Raw genomic sequence first — 27395 nt, 5'->3', positions numbered from 1 at the left:
CAGCCCCCCCCCGCCCCCCGGGAAGGCCCGAGGGATGCCTGCCTCCCTCCCTGGCTGACTCAGCAGGGGTGGGGCCTAACCTTTGCTCTTTTAGGGGGTGCAGGAGGAGAAAAGGGACTATAGGGGCGCAGGGCTCAGCCGGTGAGGCTGCCGACCACAGGCTCGTGAGCACGGGCAAGCTCCAGGTTCAAGGAAGAGCCCGCGACTCTGTACCTAAGGTCGCGGCTCTCCCTCCCCCCTCCCCCGCCTTGCTCCTTCCCATTTAAGCTGTTGAGATTCAAGTTATATTTTACAGTACTCACTGCTGGCCTCCCCCCGCCCCCGCAAAAGTAAAGCCCACTTTTGGTAGCGTTGGAGCGTTTTTAAGGTGTTTTTCCTCCCCCGATTTTCTCCCAGGCCTTTTAAGTCTCTGTTTTCTCTCCTCCCCCACCCTGACCCATCACCAGGTGGGGGCTGCACTGAGCAGCTGTTTCCTGTTGCCCCAGAGGTTGCTGCAAGGGTGGCGTGGTGGTTGGGGGAAAACTGAACCTGAATAACGCCGATTCCCACGGCCCCACAGTAGCCTCCCCAGGCGGCTGTTGGCGGCTCCCCAGGCTCCGGCCACGGAGAACACTGAGTAAGAGGCACGACTGTGGTGGGAGGACCGAGGAGGTCTTCGCCCTCGTGGCTTCCAGACTCCGCCGGCTCTTAAACCCGGGCAGTGCCGAGGGAAGGAGACTGTCAGGCCTTTCTGCAGCCATAGAGATGGGGCCTCGGGGAGCCGGAACACCGGGAACCTGTTCACGGAGCAGGGCCGCTGCGCTACCCGCAGCCGGATCGGCCTGGCGTCCCCTCTCCGGCATCTCCCTTCCCTTCTCGGAGTCGTGACTCTCGCTGCCTCCCCGCCCTGCCTGGTGAGCAGCTCTCTGCCGGGGCCCCGGGAGCGCAGGCGGAGCCCTCCCGGGTCCTCCTGCGAGGACCCACCGCCATTCCCCACGTCACCGCAGAAGTTTCTCTCTTCTTCCTGGGATCTGTTCTCTTCCTCCCTCTGGGAGCCTTCCTGGTTCTGGCCCCTAGGAGACGCCACCCGCCTCCCCGCCCCTCCCCCCGCCCCAGCCCGACCCGAGGGCTCGTCCTTCCCGCGGCAGCTCCGGCCCCTTTAAGCGCTCCCTCCGCCCCCCGCGCCGCCGGCCCAGGGCTGGGGGAGGAGGCGCCGCCGCCGCCCGGCTCGGCCACCTGCGCCGCCGCCGCCGCCGCCCGGCCTGCTCCAGGTGAGGCCCGGCACCCGCGTCCGGCCCGGAGTCCCCGGGCGGGCCTCCCCTGCGGGCCCTTACCCGGGATCCCCACCGTCCGGGCTCGGGACCGGGCCCTCCCCCTACGGCTGCCCTTCCTCTCCCCGCGCCGCGACCTGCCCAGCTCTCCCGCGTCCCCCGCGGCCGGAGCCCCGCGGCCTCGTGCCTCGCCCAGCCTCTCCGGGGCGTCTCTCCTGTTCGGGACCCAGGATCTCCCCTCCCCCGCGCCTTCCTCGCCGGAAAGGTCTCCCGCGGTCTGGGTTCGCCCCCTCTTCTCTGGAACCAGCGCTTTCCCACGCCGTCCTAACCTCCGATGGGAGGGGAATAACCGCCACCCCCACTCCTCGCCCCCGTAGTGAGGGGTGTCGGGGGGCTTGGCGTAGGCTCCAGCCGCTTTCAGGCGCTGCGCCGCTTGGTCCTTCAAGTTCACTTAAGTCACATCTAACGCTTTTCTGTAGTTGTCACTCCACCCCACCACTCCTGGAATGGGGGGGCCCGACCTCAGCACCCGCCAAGCAGCCCAGGTGGGAAAGGCCCCCCTCCCGGGCCAGTCCAGCCTGGGAACACTCCTACCCCGGAGTCAGGGAATTGGGGGCGGGGGTGGGGGTGGGGTGGGGGCAGGGTGAGGGGGCGAGGGAGGCGCTGGGACTAAATCTCTAAGGGTATGGGGTGGTGGAACAGGCGAGGGAAGCCAGGCTTTTCTATTCAGATGCAAAGAGAGTCCCCACCCCTAAGGAAATTAGGGCTTTCTTCATCCTCCTGAGAACATGGAGAGCTCGTTGCTGTGTGTGAACCAGGGCTGTGCGTGCATCTTGGGGGCACATACCCACTTGGAGAGAAGAGAAGGGTTATAGTCCTTTTGTTGTAGGAGAATCTAGCCTCCCCAGAATATAGAGGGAGAGGAGACTGCTTTGCAGTAACTTGGAGAGGAAGGGGGGCAAGTTAAAATGGTTACAGGGTTGAGGGCCATCTCCCTACCAACATTATGAACCATTCAGCCAACGAGGGCCAGGGAGGTCTTTAATAATTACCTACCTCCATTGGGGAGTTCTCCGTACCCCCAAATCCAGCTGCGTCCCCAACTCTGCCCCTTTTCATGCTCTCACCACCACCACCCCCTCCAGAAATGAGAGGACAAGATAGCTGGGTTTGCTTCAGACTCTTCTGAGTCTTGCTCCATGGGCTGGGAGTAAGCTGGGGGGAAGAAAGGGTGGGCCGCAGTCGTGTTTGGGATTAAATTCCAGGAGTAACTGGAGGCGGAGAGGAAGGTAGAGGGGTGCAAACGAAACACGGTGGCTACTGACCCCAGTATCCGGGTGCTGCCGCAGGAACGCCAGGAGGGTGAGAAGAGGGGAGCAGGCGCTCATTTCTCCCTCCCTGTTTAAGTACCCGCCTACTGGCCTGGTTTGAGAGAGGTTCCTAGTAATCCCTAGGTACCCTTCGCACAAGTTGCTGAGAAAAACGATCATTTACCCCCTCCCCTTTTTAGTAGCTTCCTGGAGGGCAGTGGGGTGGGTGATGGGCCTCTTCTGATGGGACTGAGGAATGTTTGGGGACATGTGGGGTCAGTCTGCCCTCTGTCGTCTGGATGTGGGGAGCAGCACAGCGGCTGCCTGGGTTGTCCTCTGGCAAGAAGTAAACACCCAGGTCTCGGGCATACGGACATCTTACCCTCACCCTTTCTCGAAGAGCAGGAAGCTCTCTGAGTCGTTGGGATGAGGAGGGGTCTTATTCGGGAAGGAAGGTGACTGTCCTCCTTGTGCACTAGGCGGGAAGGGTGCATCTGGCCCCACTTTCCGTTCTCATCTCGGGCGGCCCTCTCCTATCCGACACCCCGCTCCCCGATCGCTCCTGGCCGGGATAGTGCTGGGGGTTGTCCTGGAGACCGGGCCTGCGGCTCGGAAGGGGTGGGAGCAGTCAAGTGGGGCACAGGAGTAACCGGCTCTTCCGGTGCGGAGCGGAGCGGAGCCGGCGGGTGGGTGTGTGTGGGTGTGCGGCGCGAGGAAGGGGCGTGGCCACGCCCGTCTGACGGGCACAGGCTCCTCCTCTGCCTCCTGTCTCCGACCCGCCTGCCCGGCAATTGGGGCGGGAGGTAGGCAGGTTCTCCCTCATCCACCCTGGGTAAGGGAAGAGGGAAAAAGAGGGTACAGGCCTCCCCCCTGGCCCTTAAGAAGCCACTGCCATGTCCTGAGCTCTCTTCTTCACCTGCCTTATTTTTATGTTGGGGGTTGGGGAGCATTCCTTAGAAGTTTGCTGGATCCTTGCCTTCTTCAGAAGGAAGGACCTCTCTCCCCTGCGTGTGGCCCCTGTGCACTCAGGGACTTGAGGTCAGCAGGCTGTTGGAGGTCTTTATTTTTTCTCCAAGGTGACCTGTCCATCTGTCACTTAGGGGGAGAGAGGGCTTTCTGTGTCTATCCGTCTACCGCTCCCGCCTGGTAATCTGCTGTCTCAGGGAGAGAAACGCTCCTAGTGCTCTTGGCCTCCGCTTTCTGGCCCACACGCTGTAGGCTTTGCTGAAGCTCCCTTCCTCCTCCCCTCTCTGAGCCGTTGGCAGTGGGCAGTGGAGCCTGGAGAGCCCACTCCTCTGTGGAGTACGGACATCCAGGCCAATCTAAACTGATGTATGTGGCCACGCCCTGTCCACCCAGTGTTCAGAGCGCCTCCTTAGACCCCAGAGGAAGAGGTATTTGTCGACCCCCACCCCCCAACCTGCCAGTGTGTTTCATCATCATCATCGCAATATCTGTTCCTCTTCCAGAATATTCAGCCTCAGTTTTGCACAATTTAGGCAATTGCTTGTAGAACTGAATTGCATTGAATTGAAGCCTGCAAAGCCTGTTGAGTTGCTAGAAAAGGAAAGCTGGTTTCTAGTCACATTTTATCTATTTGACCTTGAACAAGCTGATTATCCTCTCTGGCCTTAATTTGTTTATCTGCCAAACAAGAGAAGGCTGGACTAGAAACTCTCTAAACTCCAACATCCTATAGGGCACTATTCCCCACCCTGGGGCCCTACAATAGACATTTTAGACGATAGCCACACTGTCGTCCTCTTCTAGACTTTTCTGTCCTCATTAGGTTTCCCACGGTTATATAGCCCTGTCAAAAGAAAGCACTGGAGTTAAAGAATAGGTGGACATTTGGGACACCTTAGTGGCTTGTCGGTTTTCCTGGTCATCCCCGGCCCCTCTGACCAGGTGTTGGCTAACCGTAGGCAGGTCTTCCCTGTCTGGCTCCGGCGCCGACCTTCCTTTTCCTACGCACAGGACTCTTCCCGACCCGCAGGGCCCTGCAGATGCCGCTGGGAAAGTGATGATCCAGGCAGGACCCGGCTGCCCCCACAGGACAGAGGTGAGTGGGCAGCAGGCGCAGCAGGCTCTCGCCTTTCTCCACCCCTTTGCCAGGACTGGACTTTGCTGACTAACCTTTCCGCTTCTCCACTTCCACTTCTCCACTCCCCAGCCTGGGAAATGACTGCCTTCGACATGATCTCAACCCCACCCCCCTAGGGAAGTGGCGCTTGCCTCGGTCCTAGAAACTCGGTCTTTTAGGGTAACCTTGGGACCATGGCACGCCTTTCCGTCTGTTCAGTGTGAAGCGGGCCTGCCGGCCACCACGAGACGCGGTGTAGACTGGGGAGCTGCCGGGGAGGCTGGGGAGGCGGCGGCGCTAGGACCCAGGTCCGGATCCGGAAGGCAGCGTCCGGCGCTAGGACCCGGCGGCGCGGAGGACGGCGCTCCGTCTACCGCAGCTTCCCCGCCCCCTCCGGCTTCGACTCACTCCTCCTCCGCCGGCCATGTTGGCTCCGCTCCGGCCCCGCGGTTGAGCCGCGTCCCCCTCCCCCCTCCAGGACCCCAGGCCCCCCTCCCCCCAAACCCCCTCCCCTTCTGGCGCCCGGAGCGCGGCCATGTGAACCGCCCGTCCCCCGGGGAGAGACAGGCCCCGAGTCGGGCTGGACGCCGCCACCTCAGGTCTGTGGGGTCTGGGGCCGGGGGCCTGAGGGGAGGGAGTCAGCTTTCGTCCGCAGCTTCGCTCTGCCGGCGGAGGCTGCGGAGCTGCCCAGAGCCTCGCCTCGGGCGAGAGCTGACGCCGGCTGTTGCCAGTAGGACCGAGCCCCGGGCCGGGGGTCGCCCTGCCCGAGAGGCTGGGGGCGCGGGGGCCTGGCGGGTCTGCTGAACACCCGGGATGGGGCGGTGGGGGCGGGAGAGCCGGTGGCGGCTCCCGGCGGTGGCAACGAAGGCGTCCGCCGTCGCCGAGGCAGTGCAGCCGCCTGGCTGGTGGAAGTGACTTGTGTGGGGAACTCGGGGTGGAATCCCCGGGCGGGGCTCCACCTCCTCGGGTGGGGGTGGGGTGGGGGTGGGGGCGGGCCGGGCGCTCAGGGTGGGTGAGGGGGTTCCCTGGCGGATTGACCACCGTTTGTGGGGATGGGCCGTGTTGGCAGCGGCGAGTGGAGGTAGATGGGGTTCCCTGGGGTCTCGGGGTGTCTCCCTGGGCGGCGTGTGTGCGTGGCCGGCAGGAGAGGCCTCTCTGGAGCGGTGCTGCGCGGGCCGGGGCCTGGGTCCCGGGGGACTCCCGCACTCCGGACCGGGGCTGGAGGGGCTGATGCTGAAGCGTCCGGGTTTGAGCTCCGCTCAGGGACCGAAGGGAAGAATAAAGAGGGAGTCCTTTCCAAGGGGGATCCCTCACTCAGGGGATCCCCATTTCCGTGGCGGAAAAAGATGGTCCCGCCTCACCCCTTTCTTTCCTGCTGCTCCCAGTTTCCAGGGGTAGCAGTGCCAATAGCAGCCTCCTTTGTAGGCTTTATTGGAGGAGAGATTTGCATCCTTGTAGGGGGAGGGTGCGGGGGGGGGGGCTTTCACCTCCATCTGTACACAAACTGCCCCTCCCCCAGCCTCCCGCAGGATGTGGCCGGGAAATGGCAGCTGTGCGTTTGCTGCTGCGTCTCTTGTTTTGAAATGTCCATTTTAATCAGATTTGGTTTCATTTTCTGAGGCCTTCTGGGCAAGCTTGGATCCTGCCAACCATGTGATGTGAGAGTCCTTTCGTTCGACTTTTTTTTTTTTTTTAACTTAATTTGTCAACTGGGAAGTAAGTAGTCACTGCAGTTGATCCCCTGATCCCAATACCCCCTCCAGAGCATCTCTGTCTCCCTGTTTTGATTTTTTCTCCTTGAGCTGGAGGTCATAGAGGAGCAAACTCAGTCATCCACCCGCAGGGCTACACTTTGAACACGAGTGATGCAAATTCCCTCAGCATAGAGAGCTGCCAGGAGCACCTCGGTTGGTCTTTGTGGCATGAGAGGAGTGGCTTTTTTGAATTCTGCCTGATGTATTCTTAAGCATGATAATTTATGTATTGCAGAGCACCTGAGTAAGTGAGCTTCTGAGGTGAAGGGTAGATTCTGAGAGGTAAAAAAAGAGGAGGGAATGGGGAAGATGTGTGAGTGGGATTTGTGTGTTGGGATAGAGACTGATTTGCAAAGAGAGGATGGTGGGCTTATTCCTCACTGGTGATTCTAGCCCAGGGATAGTCTGTGGGAAGCTTGTTGGTTGACAGGGTGTTGGAGAGTTTACCTTTTTTTTTTTTTTTAAATATATTTTATTGATTTTCCACAGAGAGGAAGGGAGAGGGATAGAGAGTTAGAAACATGGATGAGAGAGAAACATCCATCAGCTGCCTCCTGCACACCTCCCACTGGGGATGTGCCCGCAACCAAGGCACATGCCCTTGACCGGAATCAAACCTGGGACCCTTCAGTCCGCAGGCCAACACTTTATCCACTGAGTCAAACCGGTCAGGGCTGGAGAGTTTACCTTTTGCAGAATCAACTAATTAGGGGAGTTAGCTGTCATATGACTTATTCTTCAGTTCATAAAAGACATCTTCTCTGTTATTACCCTTCTTGGAGAGTGGTAAGCTTTTCCTCTGTTTTTGTGCAAAGTCATGTGTGCAGATTTTCTCTTTCTCCCACCTGATAACTCCAGGAGATTTCTGCTATATAGCATAGTGATGGACTGTGTACTGTGTCCATAGGCACTTTGTTAGACACTGGGTTTGGTTAGAGATGAGTTGGCCACAGGATTTTATATTTTCAGAGATGAGGTGTTGATTGAGATCATTGGACTACACTGAAAACTGCTTAAGCGTGGCACTTCATAAACTTTTCATTATTTTCCAGTCACAAACTTCCCACCTGAATTGTAGATTCCTAGGATAAAGGTCCAGGATATGAACAGATAGGCATATGATTATGTGATAGCAGCATCATCACTTTTAAGATAGCATCATGCTTTTTTCACTGTGGCTGTTGAGGTTGCAACAGTAAAAACAAGTCCCATGTCATTGTCCTTTTTCTTGCCTCTCTGCTTACTGGTTGGTTTGAGTTGCTTTCTCATAGGTTGATTTGACACTGACTCTAAGTTCCCCTTTCTTCAACCTTTGTTTATCTAAATTGGGACCTGACAGAATAGTACATTGATTTTCCCTGTTGGGGGGTTAAAAGAGTGAGGGAGAAAGACCACTTCTTTCTTTGGACTCTAAAAGAAATAGTTGATTTTGAGAAAGTAGATACTGAGTTCATTTGATACGTGATTGATCAGAAAGCTGAATGAAACAAACTTTTCATGACCCTCTTGTAAAATGGATGCATTTTTCTATCAGAAATATATTTCTTTTTTTTTAAAATATATTTTATTGACTTTTTACAGAGAGGAAGGGAGAAAGATAGAGAGAGTTAGAAACATCGATGAGAGAGAAACATCGATCAGCTGCCCCCTGCACATCTCCCACTGGGGATGTGCCCGCAACCCAGGTACATGCCCTTGACCGGAATCGAACCTGGGACCCTTCAGTCCGCAGGCCGATGCTCTATCCACTGAGCCAAACTGGTTTCGGCAGAAATATATTTCTTAATATTGACATTCTCTCCCCCCTCCGCCCTTTTCTCTCTCTAAAGGAAAAAAATTGAGGTATAGATAGAACTATGTGGGCTGACCTCAGAGCCAGTCAGAAATCTAGAATGCCCTGAGAGGTTCATCTTGGAGTCTTGTGATTCTGGAATCAGGTGTTGCCAAGAGAGAAGAAAAGCTTGTTAGGGTTACTCTGTCTTGCTGCTGTCGACCTTTTTCATCACCTCACCTCTGAAGTGGTCTGCTATATTCTTTCACTGTTAACATAGTGTGGAAGTTACTCTAATAACTGATGTGATGTTCGACTTTGTGTGAGATGTGTTCAGTATTCAAAGTTTTTATGTCCTAGACCAGTGATGGCGAACCTATGACATGCATCGGAGGTGACACGCGAACTCATTTTTTTGGTTGATTTTTCTTTGTTAAATGGCATTTAAATATATAAAATAAATATCAAAAATATAAGTCTTTGTTTTACTATGGTTGCAAATATCAAAAAAATTTCTATATGTGACACGGCACCAGAGTTAGGTTAGGGTTTTTCAAAATGCTGACACGCCGAGCTCAAAAGGTTTGCCATCACTGTCCTAGACAGTGGTCGGCAAACTGTGGCTAGCGAGCCACATGCGGCTCTTTGGCCCCCTGAGTGTGGCTCTTCCACAAAATACCGACTTCTGCGCATGGGCCACGAAGTTTCGATCGCACTGTACGTGCGCGCCCGCATGTGGTATTTTGTGGAAGAGCCACACTCAAGGGGCCAAAGAGCCACATGTGGCTTGCGAGCCGAGGTTTGCCGACCACGGTCCTAGGACATAGAGTGAAGTATAAAACTTTTGAGGTATTTCCTGGGGTAAATAATCTTCCTGATTTGTTTGTTTGTCCTTGGATTGAGCCACTGGCAATAAAAGTAGAATTGTTTTACTGTGTTACTGAGTCTTTTGTCCTCCTAGTTATAAAAAATAATGAAGAGGGTATTTTACAGACTGAAAGGATAATATAACCTTAGCAAAAACGGAGGGTTTTTAAGAAACAGGTGGATTGGCTCTTCCAAATGGAATCTTTTTTTTTTTAATGTAATTTTTTATTGATTTTTTCAGAGAGGAAGGGAGAGGGATAGAGAGTTAGAAACACTGATGAGAGAGAAGCATCGATCAGCTGCTTCCTGCACACCCCTCCCACTGGGTATGTGCCCGCAACCAAGGCACATGCCCTTAACCGGAATCAAACCCGGGACCCTTCAGTCTGCAGGTCGATGCTCTATCCACCGAGCCAAACTTGCTAGGGCCCAAATGGAATCTTTTTTTTTTTTTTTTTTAATATATTTTATTGATTTTTTACAGAGAGGAAGGGAGAGAGATAGAGAGTCAGAAACATCAATGAGAGAGAAACATCGATCAGCCGCCTCCTGCACATCCCCCACTGGGGATGTGCCCGCAACCCAGGTACGTGCCCGCAACCCAGGTACATGCCCTTGACCGGAATCGAACCTGGGACCCTTCAGTCCGCAGGCCGACGCTCTATCCACTGAGCCAAACCGGTTTCGGCCCAAATGGAATCTTTAACCTGCATGCTCAGCTCAGGTTTTTTTTGCGGGGGGAGCAGGAGGGGAGAAGATCATTTTGTAGGAAAGGTGGAGTTCTTAACTGAGTTGAATTTCCTAAAATCAATCAGCTGAAATAGAGAAATAACCTTGTTACAACCTGTGGACTGTGATATTTAGTGTCCTGCAATTTCAGAGGCATTTCTCGTCCTTTGACAGTGAAGTGACCGGAGCTGTGACAGAACACCTAGCCTAGATTGTTAAATGGTTCCTTTATCCAGTCAACAGATATTTAAAAACTTATCTGTCCCTTGAGTATTAAGTTAAATCAATCAGAACATTTAGCTCTACTAATTTAGAGCTTAAATTTATTGCCTTTCACACTCTCAATATTTCTGTTTCCTTGCCTTATTTTCTACAGGGGACAGCTGTCTAAAATAAGTCAGGATTTGGGCCTTTCTTCCTCTAGAAATTGTTATCTTTATGAAGAATGAAGCTGAACTTGTTGGTTCTCTCAGAATAGTAGGAGCAAAAATCATAACCTTAATTGGATGAGTAAGCTGGCAGAAAATACCTATTTATTTGTTCTATCTGTGGGTTCGACAGATATGTATTTCCTTTAGTTCTTTTATGTACTTAGCACTAAATTAGGTGCTGGAGGCACAGTGGTAGGATTTAGTATCTGACGGGTGTTGTAGAAACTACATCGTTGTGGTTCTCAACCTCCTGGCCCTTTAAATACAGTTCCTCATGTGACCCAACCATAAAATTATTTTCGTTGCTACTTCATAACTGTAATGTTGCTACTGTTATGAATCATAATGTAAATATCTGATATGCAGGATGGTCTTAGGCGACCCCTGTGAAAGGGTCGTTCAACCGCCAAAGGGGTCGCGACCCACAGGTTGAGAACTGCTGGTTTAGAAGAAATCAGGATAGAGAACAGTCATCTTTGTGTTCCCCTGAGCAGCCTGGACATGGCAGTTGCTTTGGGGTAGCCCCCCTTGGTATAATCCTCTTTCATCATCTTCCTCCTGCCTTGCTAGCCTGAATTGGAAAGGGGGTTAAGGAAAGGACATTTTTTAGGGAATAAGCCTCATACAATACATGCTGTAGTCTGAGTCAGAGTTTGAAGGGACTGTTTTAAAAAATATATATATTTTATTGATTTTTTTACAGAGAGGAAAGGAGAGGGATAGAGAGTTAGAAACATCGATGAGAGAGAAACATCGATCAGCTGCCTCCTGTACACCTCCTACTGGGGATGTGCCCAAAACCAAGGTACATGCCCTTGACCGGAATCGAACCAATCAATATATATATTTTATTGATTTTTCAGAGAGAGGAAGGGAGAGGGGGAGAGAGAAAGAAACATCAATGATGAGAGAGAATCATTGATTGGCTGCCTCCTGCACGCCCCCTACTGGGGATCAAGACTGCAACCCAGGCATGTGCCCTTCATCAGAATTGAACCTGGGACCATTCAGTCTGCAGGCCAATGCTCTATCCACTGAGCAAAATCAGCTAGGGCTAGGGAAGGGTTTTTTAGATATAAAAGTAAAAGCATCCTTGTTTGCAGCATCAGGAACTGGGAATAATGGAAACTTTCGAAACTTCCCCAGGAGTGGGGAATAAGACAGCTTTTATATTAGAGCAGGATTTTTCAGCATTGGCTCTATTGGTATCTTGGGCCACATGATTATTTGTTGTGAGCTGTCTTGTGTATTGGCAGGGTCATTAGAAGCACCCCTAGTTTCTACTTACTGGATGCCAGTAACATATACCTTTTGTCATTACTAAATGTCCCTTCAGGGGGCAAAGTCATCCCTGGTTGGTAGTTCCCAGAGTATGGTGGATGAATCCAGAGAAATGTAGAATTGAGAAATAATCTTCATAACATTCACAATTACAAAGCTAAAACATACTAGTGTGAGTTATTTACTTACTAAACAGCAAAATTTGCTTTTGCTGTTTAGTGAAGGTAAATATGTGAAATCTCTACCCCTTAAAAAAAAAAAGAATTAGAAACCTATGTGTGAAATTTTGTTATACTATATGGGAAGAACAAACCAAAGAGCTTTAGGGATTGCCAAAGTGTCTAGCTGGGTGGTGTTAATGTGTCTTGCCGTTCTGTGGGTCGCCTCGGAGGTCTGAGTGTTAGGATTGGTCAGGGCACCTGCAACGGTGTTGAAATCTGTAATATTTATTTCAACACTTTGTGCATTGTCAGCTTTTTTCTGTTTAAACCATGTCACAGGTCCACAGAGTAGTAATTTGTCAGTTGCAACTGAGAGAAGAGAAGCCTATTTGGCCATGTGTCAAGGACTTTACTACTTCAAGCTTAAGGGGTACCACCTCTTAACTCATATAAATGAAGTATAGAGGTTCTTAAGAGATCCATTTACATACTACTGGGACTGGGCTGGAGACTGGCCTGATTGTACTTCCTGGTCATGAGAGCTGTCTGCTATTCTGGGGATTGGGCACTAATTTCTTTTTTCATTTGGCCAAAATCCTATTAGTTCAAAGGGAGACATTCTCCTTTGCTTTACTGTTGATGCCCTTATTGGTTCTAGATAGGAAGGCATAATTTATTTTCAGGTTTTATTGTGAAAAGCATCTTGGGTAGCAAGGTTAAAATGAAATAACCCAGAGTTTATTGCTGAAAGGAGCTGTCCACATTTTCTTTACATTCCCATATTTAAGTGACATCTGAAATCAAGTGGCAAGTTGCCTATAGGGAAGTCTTGCTGGGTAACAGTTTAAATTATATTTATGTTATATTTTGACCTTTTGGCCATGATTATCTTTTTTTAAAATATATTTTTGATTGATATCAGAGAGGAAGTGAGAGGGAGAGAGATATAGAAACACCAATGATGAGAGGGAATCATCGATTGGCTGCCTCCTGCATGCCCCCCACTAGGGATGGAGCCCGCAACCCAGGCATGTGCCCATGACTGGAATTGAAGCCAGGACCCTTCATCAGTAGGCTGATGCTCTATCCACTGAGCCAAGCCAGCTAGGGCCATGATTATCTTTTTTTTTTTTTTTAATATATATATATATTTTATTGATTTTTCACAGAGAAAAAGGGAAAGGGATAGAAGGTTAGAAACATCGATGAGAGAGAAACATCGATCAGCTGCCTCTTGCATGCCCCCTACTGGGGATGTGTCCGCAAGGAAGGTACATGCCCTTGACCAGAATCGAACCGGGACCCTTCAGTCCGCAGGCTGACTCTATATCCACTGAGCCAAACCAGTTAGGGCCATGATTATCTTTTTGAAGTTAAGCAGTCTTTACTCTTTTTGTCTAATAGTAACAGCTAACATTTATTGAATACTTTCCGGGTGACAGTGTGCTAGGTCCTTTATATAGATTTTCTCACTAAATCTTTACAAGCTCTGGAGATGAGAACTAAAGTTCTTATGATGAAATTGATGCTTAATAACGTTAAGTGATTTGTCCAAGGTCACACAGTTAGTAGTAGTAGAGCTGGGATTTGAACCTAGAGCACTGTGTTGTGCGGATCTCACTGCACAGCACAAAGATATTTTGTCTCTAGGAGGCCTCTTGTAAATGAAATGAGTGTGGTCCTGATGACCCCTTCAATAGAGGCTAGTGGGGAAACAGACCTCAGGCACTAGATAACTTCCCATTTCATTTACTTATCTGATTTCTGTGAGCCATCCATTTATTCTTATTAGTATATAATTTATGAGACAGGAAATGCTGTGTTCTCCCAGAGTAGCAGAGAGGAGAATGTCACTCACTAGTTTCTTTATGGATTCAAAAAGAAAATGGAAAAATGAAATGTGACCGATCATTGAGTGGGAGGATATAGTCCAGTGCACATAGGAAAGAAGGTGTGTGTGTCACAGAAACACACCAGGGGAGGTGTGACTTTGCATAAAACTGAGGGAGGGGAATGGTGGGGGTCAGATGAGATTGGCTCTTCAGACATAGCATTTCTAGGACTTCTGAAATGAATATCCTCTTTGGTCTGTGATGTAAGCTTTGTAACCTAGAGAATTAGGGAATGAACTTTCCTCCTTGTTGTCTTTCATTTCAGAGGGATCATTAATCTCATGATGTTTCTGCCGAAACCGGTTTGGCTCAGTGGATAGAGCGTCGGCTTGCGGACTGAAAGGTCCCAGGTTCGATTCCGGTCAAGGGCATGTACCTGGGTTGCGGGCACATCCCCAGTGGGGAGTGTGCAGGAGGCGGCTCATCGATGTTTCTCTCTCATCGATGTTTCTAACTCTCTATCTCTCTCCCTTCCTCTCTGTAAAAAATCAATAAAATATATTTAAAAAAAAAAAAAATCTCATGATGTTTCTTTTTCAGATCCCTTACTGCTGAGGAGTGGCCTTTAACTATAGGGAAATCCTGGGGGATCCTAAGACCTTTCTCTATAGAGACGCAGTTCGTTCGTTCCTTCCCTCCCTCCCTCCCTCCCTTCTTCTTTTCCTCCCTCCCTCCCTCCCTCCTTCCTTCCTTCTTCCCTTCCCTCTCTCCTTCCCTCCTTCCTTCCTTTTTGTTTTCTTTTAATATATTTATATAGATTTCAGAGAGGAAGGGGGAGGGAGAGAGAGAGATAGAAACATCAGTGATGAGAGAGAATCATTGATTGGCCACCTCCTGCACATCCCCTATCAGGGATCAAGCCAGCAACCCGTACTTGTGCCCTTGATTGGAAACGAACCTGAGACCCTTCAGTTCACAGGCCGATGCTCTATCCACTGAGCCAAACCAGCCAAGGCTCTTTCTTTTTTAAATATATTTTTATTGATTTCAGAGATAGGAAGGGAGAGGGAGAGAGAAACATCAATGATGAGAGAGAATCATTGGTCAGCTGCCTCCTGCACACCCCCTACTGGGGATGGAGCCTGCAATCTGGGCCTGTGCCCTGGCCAGGCCAGTAATCAAACCCTGACCTCCTGGTTCATGGGTTGATGCTCAACCAGTGAGCCACACCGGCTGGGCAGAGACCCAATTTCTTCATTGATGCATAGCAGGTTTAGGTTTGCTGCCTTTTTTTTTTTTTTTTTTATATTGCTTTCAGAGAGGAAGGAAGAGGGAGAGATAGAAACATAAATGATGAGAGAGAACCATTGATCGGCTGCCTCCTGCACACCCCCTATTGGGGATCAAATCTGCAACCGGGCATGTGCCCTTGACCAGAATTGAACCCGGGACCCCTCAGTCTGCAGGCCAACTCTACCCACTGAGCCAAACCAGCTAGGGCTTTGCTGCTTATTTTAGAGTGAAGATGGGGAAATAAGCCAATCCTAAAAACTTTTCCCCCTTAAATCAACAAAACACAAATTGCTTTTATTTTTTGAAATTTCAGTTAAGCCCAGCCGGTGTGGCTCAGTGGTTGAGTGTCGATCCATGAACCCGGAGATCAGGGTTTGATCCCCAGTAGGGGCATGCAGGAGGCAGCTAATCGATGTTTCTCATCAATGTTTCTATCTCTCCTCCATTCTTCTCTCTCTCAAATCAGTATTTTAAAAAATTGTAGTTAAAGTTGATGAAAGTAGAGCTAACTATGGTATTTAGCCTGGAAAACCTTATAGCTATCATGCCAAATTCTATACAGGGTTAATATTTCATGCTCAGAATTATATTAAATTCACATATTACCTAATGGTGTCTAATTTGCATCATCTAGCATATTCAGGAACGTAACTCTTGCAAACCTTGGGCAGTAGTCATATATACTCTTAGCCAGTTTATTCATTTTTTAAAAAGTTTTGCTTATGTGTTTTTCCTTTTTATTTGTCTTTATTGATGAAAATATTAAAGATGCCCCCTTTTCCCCCCATTAACCTGCTCCTTTCTGCCCCCCCCCCCAACTTCTAGTTTGTTATAAAAAGAGATTATTTAAAACATCACCTAGATCAGCTTATTGCCTCATCTTAGGAGTTTGATAAATCTTTCTACCTGAATTCTTCAGTCCTTTTTTTTTTTTTTAAATATTTTATTGATTTTTACAGAGAGGAAGGGAGAGGGATAGAGAGTTAGAAAAATTGATGAGAGAGAAACATTGATCAGCTGCCTCCTGCACACCTCCTACTGGGGATGTGCCCGCAACCAAGATACATGCCCTTGACCGGGATCAAACCTGGGACCCTTGAGTCCGCAGGCCGACGCTCTGGCCACTGAGCCAAACCTGTTATGGCTCTTCTGCCCTTTTTAAGAAAATACATAGTAACCCAAGGAGCTGCTTTTTCAGTATCAAGACAGATCATGTCTCACATATCAAATTAGAATGCACACTACTAGTACATCATAAGTATCTGATTGTCTTGTCAGACTACCAATAATTCTGGCTTCTGCTTCCTACTTTCTCTTCTCTTTGCTCTATCAAAGAAAGATTTATTCTGATCAAGGGCTTCACTAGGAGCATATCTCATATTCAGGAGAGAATGAAAAGCTTTTTTAACTACTGCATCCCAATGCGCCACTGTACTTTACAAATATAAATATCCAGCTGTATCCTTTTACATGTAAGCCACAAAACCAGAATGTTATGAACCATAGTAGATATAACAGAGTAATATTCCTTGAGACACCCTCTTATTTAACCTCTGACACTTCTGAGCTGAATTCTTGGAGAACATGGTATTTCCCATGGTCAAAAAGAAGTGTTGCTGGGTGATTTGAATTTTGCCATTATGGTCACCTTTCCTGAAATGTATTCTCCTTTTCAAATCCCTTTACTAAGGTAACAATATTATCTTCTTCAGATATCGAGGACGCTGGATAGGATAACGTGGAAATTGTTTAACTTGAGCCCAGCTGGTGTTGCTCAGTGGTTGAGTGTTGACCTCTGAACCAGGAGGTCATGGTTTGATTCCCATTCAGGGCACATGCCTGGGTTTCAGGCTAGATTCCTTGTAAGGGGGTGTGCGGGAGGCAGCCATCCGATCAATGATTCTCTCTCATCATTGATGTTTCTATCTCTCTCCCCACCTCTCGTTCTCTCTGAAATCAATAATAAATATTAAAGAAATGTTTAACTCAACTATAATAATAAAACAAAGGATATATATCAAATATGCTTTTCAGCCAATACCCCCATTTCTGTGGCTTCCTATAAAAAAGGTGACTTTGAGCCAGGCCTGCGTGGCTCAGTGATTGAGCATCAACCCTGAACCAGGAGGTCAGGGAGTTCGATTTCTGGTCAGGGCACATGCCCAGGTTGCAGACTCGATCCCCAGTATGGGGTGTGCAGGAGGCAGTGGATCAATGATTCTCTCTCATCATTAATGTTTCTATCTCTCCCTCTCCTTTTCTCTCTCTGAAATCAATTTAAAAAAATCAATAAAAATATACTAAAAAAAAAAAAATAAGATGGCTTTGAGAACCTGTAGGACTCTTGGCCTTGCTTTGAAGGGAAAAAAACCAAAAGGATGGAGAATGTTAAAACCAAAAGGATGGAGAATGTTAAATGTTACAATAGGGGGCTAATATCTAACATAGAAGGGTAACTTGGACTGGTACTGAAGAGGGTAGGACTAGCCTGGCCAGTGTGGTTCAGTGGTTGAGTATTGACCTGTGAACTGGAGGTCACTGTTCATTTCCCAGTCAGGGCACATGCTGGGTTTGTGGGTTCCATCCCCAGTGGGGGACATGCAGGAGGCAGCTGATCGGTGATTCTCTCATCATTGATGTTTCTTTCTCTCCCTCCTCCCTTCCTCTCTGAAATCAATAAAAAACGTATATATTTTTAAAAGGATAGGGCTAACACAGGGGAAAGACTCCTGCAGGCTTGCGTCTTTGTTTTTCTCACTAACTCTTTTTATCTCTACAAGGCTGACTTAAAAAGACTATTTCTGTATGGTCAGTGTCCAGGTTAGGAGTATGTTTTTTCCTCTTTTACCTTTAGTCTCTACGGTAGGAGAAGGGTAAGTAGATAGAAGTAAGGATGGCAATCCCTTTAGAGAATTTCAAGTGACATAACTTTGTTTAACCACCAGTGTTTCCCCCTCCCCTCTCTCTCCTCTCCTACAGAAATGGAGGCCAACGACCATTTTAACTTTACTGGCCTTCCCCCTGCACCTGCTGCCTCAGGACTGAAACCCTCCCCCTCCTCAGGGGAGGGCCTCTACACTAACGGGTCTCCCATGAACTTCCCCCAGCAAGGGAAAAGTGAGTGTGAGGGCCACATGGCCTGGAATGGGAATGGGCATCGTTCCTTTAGAGCAGGTTAATGGGACAAGATTTGGATCCCCTCTGGGCTGGCTACCTCAGCTCTGTGCCAGGGGGAAGGGGAGGGAGGGAGGGAATCCTCAGAACTCCAGCTGCTGGAGGGGAATCAAGCTTCTAAGGACAAGTTCTAGGGGGTAATGGAAGCAATACTTTTAGTCTTGACTAAAGGTTGGAAGAGATTGAAAAAGATCCTGGCTTTTTCATCTTAGCCTGCTCTTCCCTATTCTCTGGCTGTGCCAGAGAGTGGCGAGGTGGCTAAGGCTTCTGATAATCAGGTGGGACCCATGAGAGAGGTGAGGGGTCCGCTTTCTGAGAAGCTGTATTTAGAGGTTGGAGAAGCCACCCTGAGGGTGGGGTGGGGGGTAAAGGTGGGGTTGAAGGTTGGTATGTGTTTCCCTTTTAATTTGTTCAACAGAAAAAAGGGCAGAATGCTTGTGCTACCTCCTGTCCTTGAGGATGGAAGATAGAGACATGGAGAGTTTTAATGCTTACTTATCTAGTTCCCCAGAGAGAAACATCTAATTCCAGCTGGACTTGTTATTGCCAGGATCAGGCTTTTTCCTGGATTTGGCTTATCATTTGCTCTGAACCATGGCTCTGCCAAGTACCTCTCTATAATCTTGCCTGGGTTTCAGGTACTTTATGCTTCGAAGCAGAGAGAAGCCCAATGCTTCACTTCTTCCTTACAGCAAAAAAATACTACCATAGGCGTATACTTCCCATCCATCCCTCCTACTCTCCATAAGGTTGTAGGTAGATAGAAGTTTCTTTATTTCACTGGAGGACCCCTTTGCCCCAGCTTCCTTACATCTTGGTTCCTTTTTATTTGATTGAGTGTAGAGGTTGTCATTGGTGTTGAGAATTGAAATCTGCAGTACTGGTCATGCAGAGATCTCCCCACCCCACCCCAGTACTTATGGGGAGAGGCCAATCCAAGTCTTCTGAGCTGGGATCTTGCTGCTGTGGTGACTGCAACTTCTATTCTTAGCCCAGCACGAAGTGCTGTATCTGCATGTGCCAGTGAGGTGAAGGCTGTCCCTTCTGGTCCCACTGTGGGGCCAAATAGGCACTGGGGAAAAGAGGGGCCAGGAGAATTCAGTCATGCCACTCCAGGGGAAAATTCCTTTAGGAAGTGAGGATGGGAAAGAATGCAAGTCACTGTAGGGAATCTGCAAATAGCTTCATTTAAACAAAATAAAAAGCCCTGAGCGTCAGTAGCAGCCAGCTCTCTGCTGTTCACTCCTGTGGTAGACCAGGAGAGCTCCCCAGCCCCCTGCTCAGTAGCCTCAGCAGCAGTTGCTAAGCTTATATACAGGAGCATCTGTGTTGGGTGTTCCCTGGAGACCAAAAAGACATAAATATAGCAGAGGGGGAATCCCCTCCCCTTCACCTTCCCTTTTTCTAGTCAGTGTTATTCTTTTGGTTAGAGTTGGTAGAGTTACTTGCACACATATCTGTAACTGACCCTTTTCCCTCCTTTTCTGCCAGGTTTGAATGGGGATGTGAATGTTAATGGCTTATCTACTGTATCTCACACTACTACTTCAGGGATTTTGAACTCTGCTCCCCACTCCTCCAGCACCTCACACCTCCATCAACCCCACGTGGCCTACGACTGTCTCTGGAATTACTCACAATACCCACCCGCCAATCCTGGCAGCAACCTCAAGGACCCACCCCTTCTCTCCCAGTTCTCGGGGGGACAATACCCACTCAATGGCATCCTTGGAGGCAGCCGACAACCTTCATCCCCAAGTCACAACACTAACCTTCGGGCTGGGAGCCAAGAGTTCTGGGCCAACGGTACCCAGAGTCCCATGGGGCTTAACTTCGACTCACAGGAACTGTATGATTCCTTTCCTGACCAGAATTTTGAGGTGATGCCCAATGGACCCCCTAGTTTTTTCACCTCCCCACAGACTTCTCCCATGTTGGGCTCCAGCATCCAGACTTTTGCACCCTCCCAGGAGGTAGGCAGTGGTATTCATCCTGATGAGGCAGAAAAGGAGCTGACTTCAGTTGTGGCAGAGAATGGCACTGGCTTGGTAGGCAGCCTGGAGCTGGAAGAAGAGCAGCCAGGTATAACTGTGGGCCTGGGAGCTTGGTGGGGAATAGGAAAATGGGGCTATGGGGGCAGTGGCTTTTTGAGGTGAGGAAAACTTGTCTTTCCAGCTCTCTGCAGTGGAGGCTGATTTGCATGTTGGTGGTTAGCAGAGCCAAGTGGCTGGTGTTTTTGTGGCAGCAGCACCAGCTCGTGAGTGGGAGTGCAAATTATTTCAAGCTCATGCAGAGCTGCTGGCCTGAAGAGGGCAGGTGGGCGAGCCTGAAACAGCCCCAACAGACACTGTATCAGGGCTTCTTCCAAAATATAGGAAGGGGTTGGGCATTAGCAGGGAGCATTGAGGTCAATTTGACTTGACTGTGGCACGGCTAGACTGGCTGCTAAAGTGGCCTGAGCCCTAATAGTGATTGGCATTTGAAGGAGGGAAGGAAGCCGGCAGAGCATACCATTGCTTGTCTGCTCACAGTTTCCTTCTTTTTTTGTTGTTGGTACATGTGATCTTCCCTCTCAACTTTGCCCTCTAAATAGATAAATGCTTAGTTTGCTATTGATTCCAAGAATAAGGGCGAGCACCCTGTGAAATCACAGGATGTTGTATCTGTTAACCACCTGTTTCCACTGAGTGGGGGAAATAGCTGCCAACACGATGGGAGTCTTGTCTCAGATCCCATTCCTGCTACAGGATTTTAATAGTACTCAGTGAGTATTCTGCTTACTGAGAATATCTTGATATGAAAGGTATCCGACATAGAACTCACACCTATAAATGTTGAAAGAATGACCATCCCTCTAGTGAAGATGGACTGCTTGCTATAGCTAAAGGAACCAGGTGAAGGCACTGTTTTTCCTTTTGCTCTTTCCTAGAATTGAAGATGTGTGGCTACAATGGCTCCATCCCTTCTGTGGAGTCATTACACCAAGAAGTCTCGGTCTTGGTCCCTGACCCCACAGTGAGCTGCTTAGATGACCCTTCACATCTTCCTGATCAACTGGAAGACACTCCAATCCTCAGTGAAGTCTCTCTGGAGCCCTTTAACACCCTGGCACCAGGTAGGCTTGGAGGCTGGCTCTCTTCAACTTAACCATGCAGAAGGATAGCCAGCTTCTGTCACCTGGAATAGATAGTAAACCAGGGAAAGGATTTGGGAATCTGGAGCATTGAGACCTCCAGATACTCCTGTGGCAGACCACAGTCTCATGCCGCTAGCCTGACTCGGCCAACTGCACTCTGAGCTGAATTGGTTCATTTCCCAGGTTCTCTCCCAATGTTCCTTTTGGCCCTGAGCCCTGGGCTTTAATAATTCACTGGATAGAGACTTATTACCACACAGTTGGGCTGTTTGGGTTCCTACTAAGTAGAAAGACATTTGCCAGTGAACAATTACCTTTTGCCCCACTGAAATATAAGAAAGGCCTATTTTGTGATAGATGCTAGAATTTTTTGTGTTGGTCTGGGGGTTGTTAGAGGGCCCATGCTTTTCCCTTCATTTCCACTTCAAGCTTTTATGATCCCTATAACCTGGTGACTTTACTCTTTCATAAAAGGGGGCTACAAAATTTCCCTAATTTATTATTAGAATCTTTACACTGTGGGGACTAGAATTAGATATATTTAGACAAGTATTTCTTAAATCTTGCTTTCTGATTTTTTCGCCCCCTGAAGAGCCAGTAAGTGGAGGACTCTATGGTATAGATGATACGGAACTGATGGATGCAGAGGACAAGCTGCCTCTTGAGGACAGCCCTGTGATCTCTGCCCTTGATTGTCCTTCCCTCAATAATGCCACTCACTTCAGTCTTCTGGCAGATGACAGTCAAACTTCAGCCTCTATTTTTGCCAGCCCCACCTCTCCACCCGTCCTTGGGGAGTCTGTCCTACAAGGTAAGTGAGGAGAGGTAGGACAAAGAAAGTCCTTGACCTGGGAAAAAGTGAGAGCACACTGTTGTCCCATAGTTAGGCCTTAGGGGTGGGATATCTGTGAAAGCATCTTGCTGGGATCTGAGGGGGCTTTGGGATAGTGTGTGGTGGGAATTAAAAGGCACAAGCTGCTCCACTCTCACTGCCCTGTGCCCAAAAGGACGTGTGAGGTTTGGAGTTTGCAGGAAAAAGGAGGCCAGAGGCCTTACTGGCTCCAGGTAAAAGGTAATTCTTCACACAGTGACAGCAGCAGCAGCTTTGCCCTTTAACCTTCATGAATGGGTAGGACAGCCAGAGGCTAATTCTCTTTTACCAACTCTCAGGACAAGCCCTTGAAGTAGCCCTGTTTATCTTAGTCCAGGTTTGACTGAGTAGATTCTCTTGCTTTATATGACACCATTTTTCCTTTACCCATCCTGTCCCTTTGGCTTCTAGATAACGGCTTTGACCTGAATAACGGTAGTGATGCAGAACAAGAAATGGAGACTCAGGTGGCTTCAGACTTCCCACCACCTCTGACCCAGCCAGCCCCTGACCATTCATCCACTATTCAGCTACATCCAACAACCTCACCAGCAGTCTCACCAACAGCCTCCCCAGCAATCTCCCTGGCAGTTTGTCCAACAGCCTCCCCAGATATCTCTCCAGAAGTCTCCCCAGCAGCCTCCCCGGAAATCTCCCCTGCAGCCTTCCCAACAGTCTCTCCAGCTTCCTCACCAGCCTTCCCACCAATCTCCTCAGAAGTTTCCTTGCCGGCCTCACCAGTGACCCCCCCAAAAGCATCCACCGAAGCTTCCCCTGCAGCTGTCTTCCCAACAGCCTCCCCAGCAAATAAGGATGTCAGCAGCTTCCCTGAAACCACCGCTGACTTGGAAGAGGTCACTGGAGAAGGAGTCCCTACTTCTGGTGGTGGTGAGTGTCTAGATTCTGTTCCATCCCTAGCTGGTTCCAGGAAAAGTTTCTGTTCATGGGGTATTGAGCCCTTCCCTGTTGTCCTGTTGTTTCATTATTTTGCTGAATTCTTATTTCCGTATCCCCTATTTTTCTCCCAAGGTGATGTTCTAAGGAGACGAATTGCTACCCCAGAAGAAGTTCGTCTTCCCCTCCAGCATGGGTAAATGCTCTAGTTTGCTACATGTGTTGACTTTGACAAGTTTAATGAATGACTCTAGGAAGAAGTGATGGGAGCTCCTCATCTGGGATGGGGAGGAATGGGCTAGACAAGAGTGGATTAAAGTACAGTTATCGACAATGATAACGTTTCTCATGAGGTTCCTAGGCTTTCCTTCCTCTCTCAGGGTCTGCCTCTCCTCATCTATTCTTTTTTTTTTTTTTTTTTTAAATACATTTTATTGATTTTTCACAGAGAGGAAGGGAGAGAGATAGAGAGAGTTAGAAACATCGATGAGAGAGAAACATCGATCAGCCGCCTCCTGCACATCCCCCACCGGGGATGTGCCCGCAACCCAGGTACATGCCCCTGACCGGAATCGAACCTGGGACCCTTCAGTCTGCAGGCTGACGCTCTATCCACTGAGCCAAACCGGTTTCGGCCTCATCTATTCTTTCCTCATCTTATGGCCACTCAGTTTTTTACTCAGAGGGCTACAGCTATTATATTTCCAAACCCAGGTGATGACCCTAGGGCTCAGATATTCAAATTAGCTGACTTGTCCTATATGCTGAGAATGGCTATCAGTGAATGACGTGTGGCTTAGTCCCAATGAATTGGCTTCTTTTTTAAATGTTCTTCAGAGAGGTAAGGGCAAGAACAGTACGTGACCAAAATAAACAAGTCAGTTGACACCAAGGGCCTTGTAAGAATCAGTGCCTTCCTGATCTTTTCCACCCCTGCCCCTCTAGGCTACTCGTGGTCACCAAGTCTGAGTTTTGCTTAAAGTTTTGAGAGAAAGATAAGGCTTAGGCTTAGAATAATCTGTTGCTCAGAACACAGAGTTCTTGACTAAACCATCGCCTTTGGAGTCATTTCATGGAGTCAGCAGTGAGTTTACTCTTCCTCTTGCCTCCCCCCATCCTCTGTAGTTTCTGCGTTTATTCCCTTAGGTCTTTACCCTCTTTATTGGAAACCCAGTAATTTCCCTGAATGGCATCAGTGATGGGGGGTTTCTGGCTGCTTGTATCACTGGCTTTGTAAAAGGAGGAGTGGAGGCCTTTCTGGGCTTGTACAGTTTGGCCTACTATTTTCCCCTGAGGCCCTGAGGGGTTAGTAGCACTCAGGCCTGCCATCTAGCCAAGCTTGTATCTCAGGCTGTGTTCGCATCTACATGAAGTTCTAGTGAGAGAGAAGTGGGGAGGATCATTGCTCAGTGGGCTTGACTCCTGGGTGGCTTGAGAGTGGATAGGGGTGTGACCTGGCGGCAGGGCCCGTGTGCTTCTCTGGCAGGTGGCGGAGAGAGGTGCGAATCAAGAAGGGCAGCCACAGATGGCAGGGGGAGACCTGGTATTATGGCCCCTGTGGGAAGAGGATGAAACAGTTCCCGGAAGTGATCAAGGTAATGCAGCTTTCATGGGCTTTTAAGGGAAGTACAGATTCCTTTGGGTCCAGTGGCAACAGGCTGCCATTGTCTGCTTTGGGGACTGTTCCTTTGCTATTGCTGGCCAAAAATTTTGGTAGGGCTATGATTTCATTAGTGCCATTTTTCTTTGTTTGTTTTGTTATTTGTTTTTTTAACTATATTTTTATTGCTTTTAGAGAGGGAGAGAGAGAGAGAGAAACATCAGCGATGAGAGAGAATCATTGATTGGCTGCCTCCTGCACACCCCACACTGGGGATCAAGCCTGCAACCCGGGCATGTGCCCTGACCGGGAATCGAATCATGACCTCCCGGTTCATAGGTTGACGCTCAACCCCTGAGCCACGCTGGCCGGGCATTAATGCCACTTTATCTCTTCCTTTTAGTACCTGAACCGCAACGTGGTACACAGTGTCCGCCGTGAGCACTTCAGCTTCAGTCCCCGTATGCCTGTTGGAGATTTCTTTGAAGAGAGAGACACACCGGAGGTACAGACCCAAGGGTTAAATATACTTTTGTCCCTGAGAAAGGGTTGGTAGATAAGCTGCAGCTTTCTTTTTGTGGGGTTTGGAGGTTCTGGGGCATTGAATGGTTCACAGTACCAGAAGGCTTGCACTGACTCCCTCCCATTGTAACAGTGTTCCTCATTCTCTTAGGGCTTGCGGTGGATACAACTGTCAGCAGAGGAGATCCCATCTAGGATTCAGGCAATTACTGGGAAACGGGGTCGACCTCGAAACACTGAGAATGCCAAGACCAAGGAAGTTCCCAAGGTGAAACGGGGCCGAGGTCGGCCACCCAAGGTCAAAATCACTGAGCTATTGAATAAGACAGACAACCGCCCCACAAAGAAACTGGAGGCCCAAGGTACAGTGCTGTTCCTCTTTTTTCTCTTCCAATTACAGTTGACAATCTATATTTTTAATATATTTTTATTGATTTCAGAGAGGAATGGAGAGGGAGAGATAGAAACATCAATGATGAAAGAGAATCATTGATTGGCTGCTTCCTGCACACCCCACACTGGGGATCAAGCCCACAACCCCGGCATGTGCCCTTGACCGGAAATCGAACCCAGGACCCTTTACCCTGCAGGCCAATGCTCTATCCACTGAGCCAAACCAGCTAGGGCTCAATATTGTTTTTGTTAAGTTTCAAGTGTCCAGCATAGTGGCTAGACAATTATATAATTTACTAGGGGCCCGGTGCACGAAATTCATGCACTGGGTGTGTGGGTGTGTGTGTGGGGGGGGAGTGTCCCTCAGCCCAGCCTGCCCCCTCTCACATACTGGGAGCCCTCAGGCGTTGACCCCCATCACCCTCCAATCGCAGGATCGGCCCCTTGCCCAGGCCTGATGCCTCGGCCAGAGGCGTAGACCCCCATCACCCTCCGATCGCCTGATCGGCCCCTTGCCCAGGCCTGACGCCTCCGCCAGAGGTGTCAGGCTTGGACAGGGGACCCCCATCTCCCCCTGATCACTGGCTCTGACCCCCGCCCAGGCCTGAGGCCTCTGGCCCAGGAATCATGCCTGGGCAGGGGACCCCCATCTCCCTCTGATCGCTTGCTCCACCCCCCGCCCAAGCCTGACGCCTCTGACCCAGGCTTCAGGCCTGGGCAAGGGGACCATCATATCCCCCCAGTCCCCGGCTCCGCCCCCCACCCAGGCCTGATGCCTCGGCCAGAGGAGTTGACCCTCATCACCCTCCGATCACCAATCACCGGATCGGCCCCTTGACCAGGCCTGAGGCCTCCGGCAGAGGTGTCAGGCCTGGGCAAGGGACCCCCAGCTCCCCGTGGTTGCAGGCTCCACCCCTGCCCAGGCCTAACGCCTCTGGCCGAGGCGTCCGGCCCAGGCAGCGGGGACCCACAGCTGCTGCGGCCCCGCGATCGTGGGCTCCGCTTTAGGCCCAGGCAAGGGACCCCTAGCTCCCGGGACTGCCAGCTTCGACCCTGCCCAGCTCCCATCGCTGGCTCCACCCCTACTTCCTGCTATCACTGGCCAGGGCGGCAAAGGCGCCTGATTCTCTGATCATGGCTCTTAGCTCCCCCCTGGGTTTCTGATCACTGTCAGTGGCAGGGGGCTTCTTCCTGCTTTCCCTTTCGCCTCCCTGCATTGTGTCTACATATGCAAATTAACCACCATTTTGTTGGCAGTTAACTGCCAATCATAGCTGGCAGTTAATTTGCATATAGCCCTGATTAGCCAATGAAAAGGGTATCGTCGTACGCCAATTACCATTTTCCTCTTTTATTAGATAGGATGAAATGATTCTCCCGATAATCCTAGTACCCACCTGGCATTGTACATAGTTACTACAATGTTATTGACTTGTTGTATTGGCTGTTGTCATTTTTTAATTTGACAATCTTAGGGGAAAGAGGTCAGTGCCCCTGATTAAATAGTCAGGTATTGCATGTTTTAAAATTTCTTACAGCACACCAGTTGAAAATAGCTGCTCTTTGCTATACTTTACGTCCAAGTAAATATTTGGTAACTGTTAGAGTTGTTTCTTACTTTGAGATTCTGCTTGCTCTATGAGGTTTCTGAAATCTTGATGAATTTCTAATGGCTGAGTTTCCCAACATGACTAACATTGTTGGACAGAATGCATCTGAATCCCCCTCCTCTTCCCTGGAAAGCAGCATCAGGGTCCCAGCTCTTTTGTACTTTTTTAACGGCTAGTTTCTTCTTGAGTTGCTCTTACCTAGTGGAGCCTTGTGCAGTCCCCATATGTTTTGAGAGAAGAGGGCTTTCATGTCCTTTTTACCATCTTTTCAGCTTCTTATTTATCTTACTGGTTTGGGTGATATACTCTTACTTCACTCATTGCCGCCATCATAGAGGTTCAGAATTCATAAGATAATTTACACTGTTTTAGTGTGATAGACAGGTAGAAAATGTCTAATATTTTAATAAATATTAACATTTACCCTGATATA

The 27395-nt window shown here is 49.3% G+C and overlaps 1 protein-coding gene and 1 long non-coding RNA gene across 2 annotated transcripts in view; both read left to right on the top strand.

Annotated features, from left to right (window-relative positions):
* Positions 1–27395, top strand: part of BAZ2A (bromodomain adjacent to zinc finger domain 2A) — a 41196-nt gene that overhangs the window by 205 nt on the left and 13596 nt on the right. The window contains exons 2-10 of the mRNA XM_059683282.1: positions 17742–17879; positions 19428–20018; positions 20866–21051; positions 21665–21883; positions 22355–22831; positions 22973–23033; positions 24324–24432; positions 24841–24942; positions 25111–25321. Coding sequence (XP_059539265.1) covers positions 17742–17879; positions 19428–20018; positions 20866–21051; positions 21665–21883; positions 22355–22831; positions 22973–23033; positions 24324–24432; positions 24841–24942; positions 25111–25321 — 2094 coding nt within the window. The remainder of the gene's footprint in view (positions 1–17741; positions 17880–19427; positions 20019–20865; positions 21052–21664; positions 21884–22354; positions 22832–22972; positions 23034–24323; positions 24433–24840; positions 24943–25110; positions 25322–27395) is intronic.
* LOC132227776 (uncharacterized) lies at positions 20–14047 on the top strand. The gene is made up of 3 exons (XR_009451234.1): positions 20–1250; positions 4538–4622; positions 13795–14047. It is a non-coding gene; the product is annotated as an uncharacterized LOC132227776 (long non-coding RNA).

The sequence above is a fragment of the Myotis daubentonii genome, chromosome 2 (assembly GCF_963259705.1).
Source record: "Myotis daubentonii chromosome 2, mMyoDau2.1, whole genome shotgun sequence".
NCBI classification, from domain to species: Eukaryota; Metazoa; Chordata; class Mammalia; order Chiroptera; family Vespertilionidae; genus Myotis; species Myotis daubentonii.
This window is presented reverse-complemented; position numbering and strand designations above follow the sequence as displayed.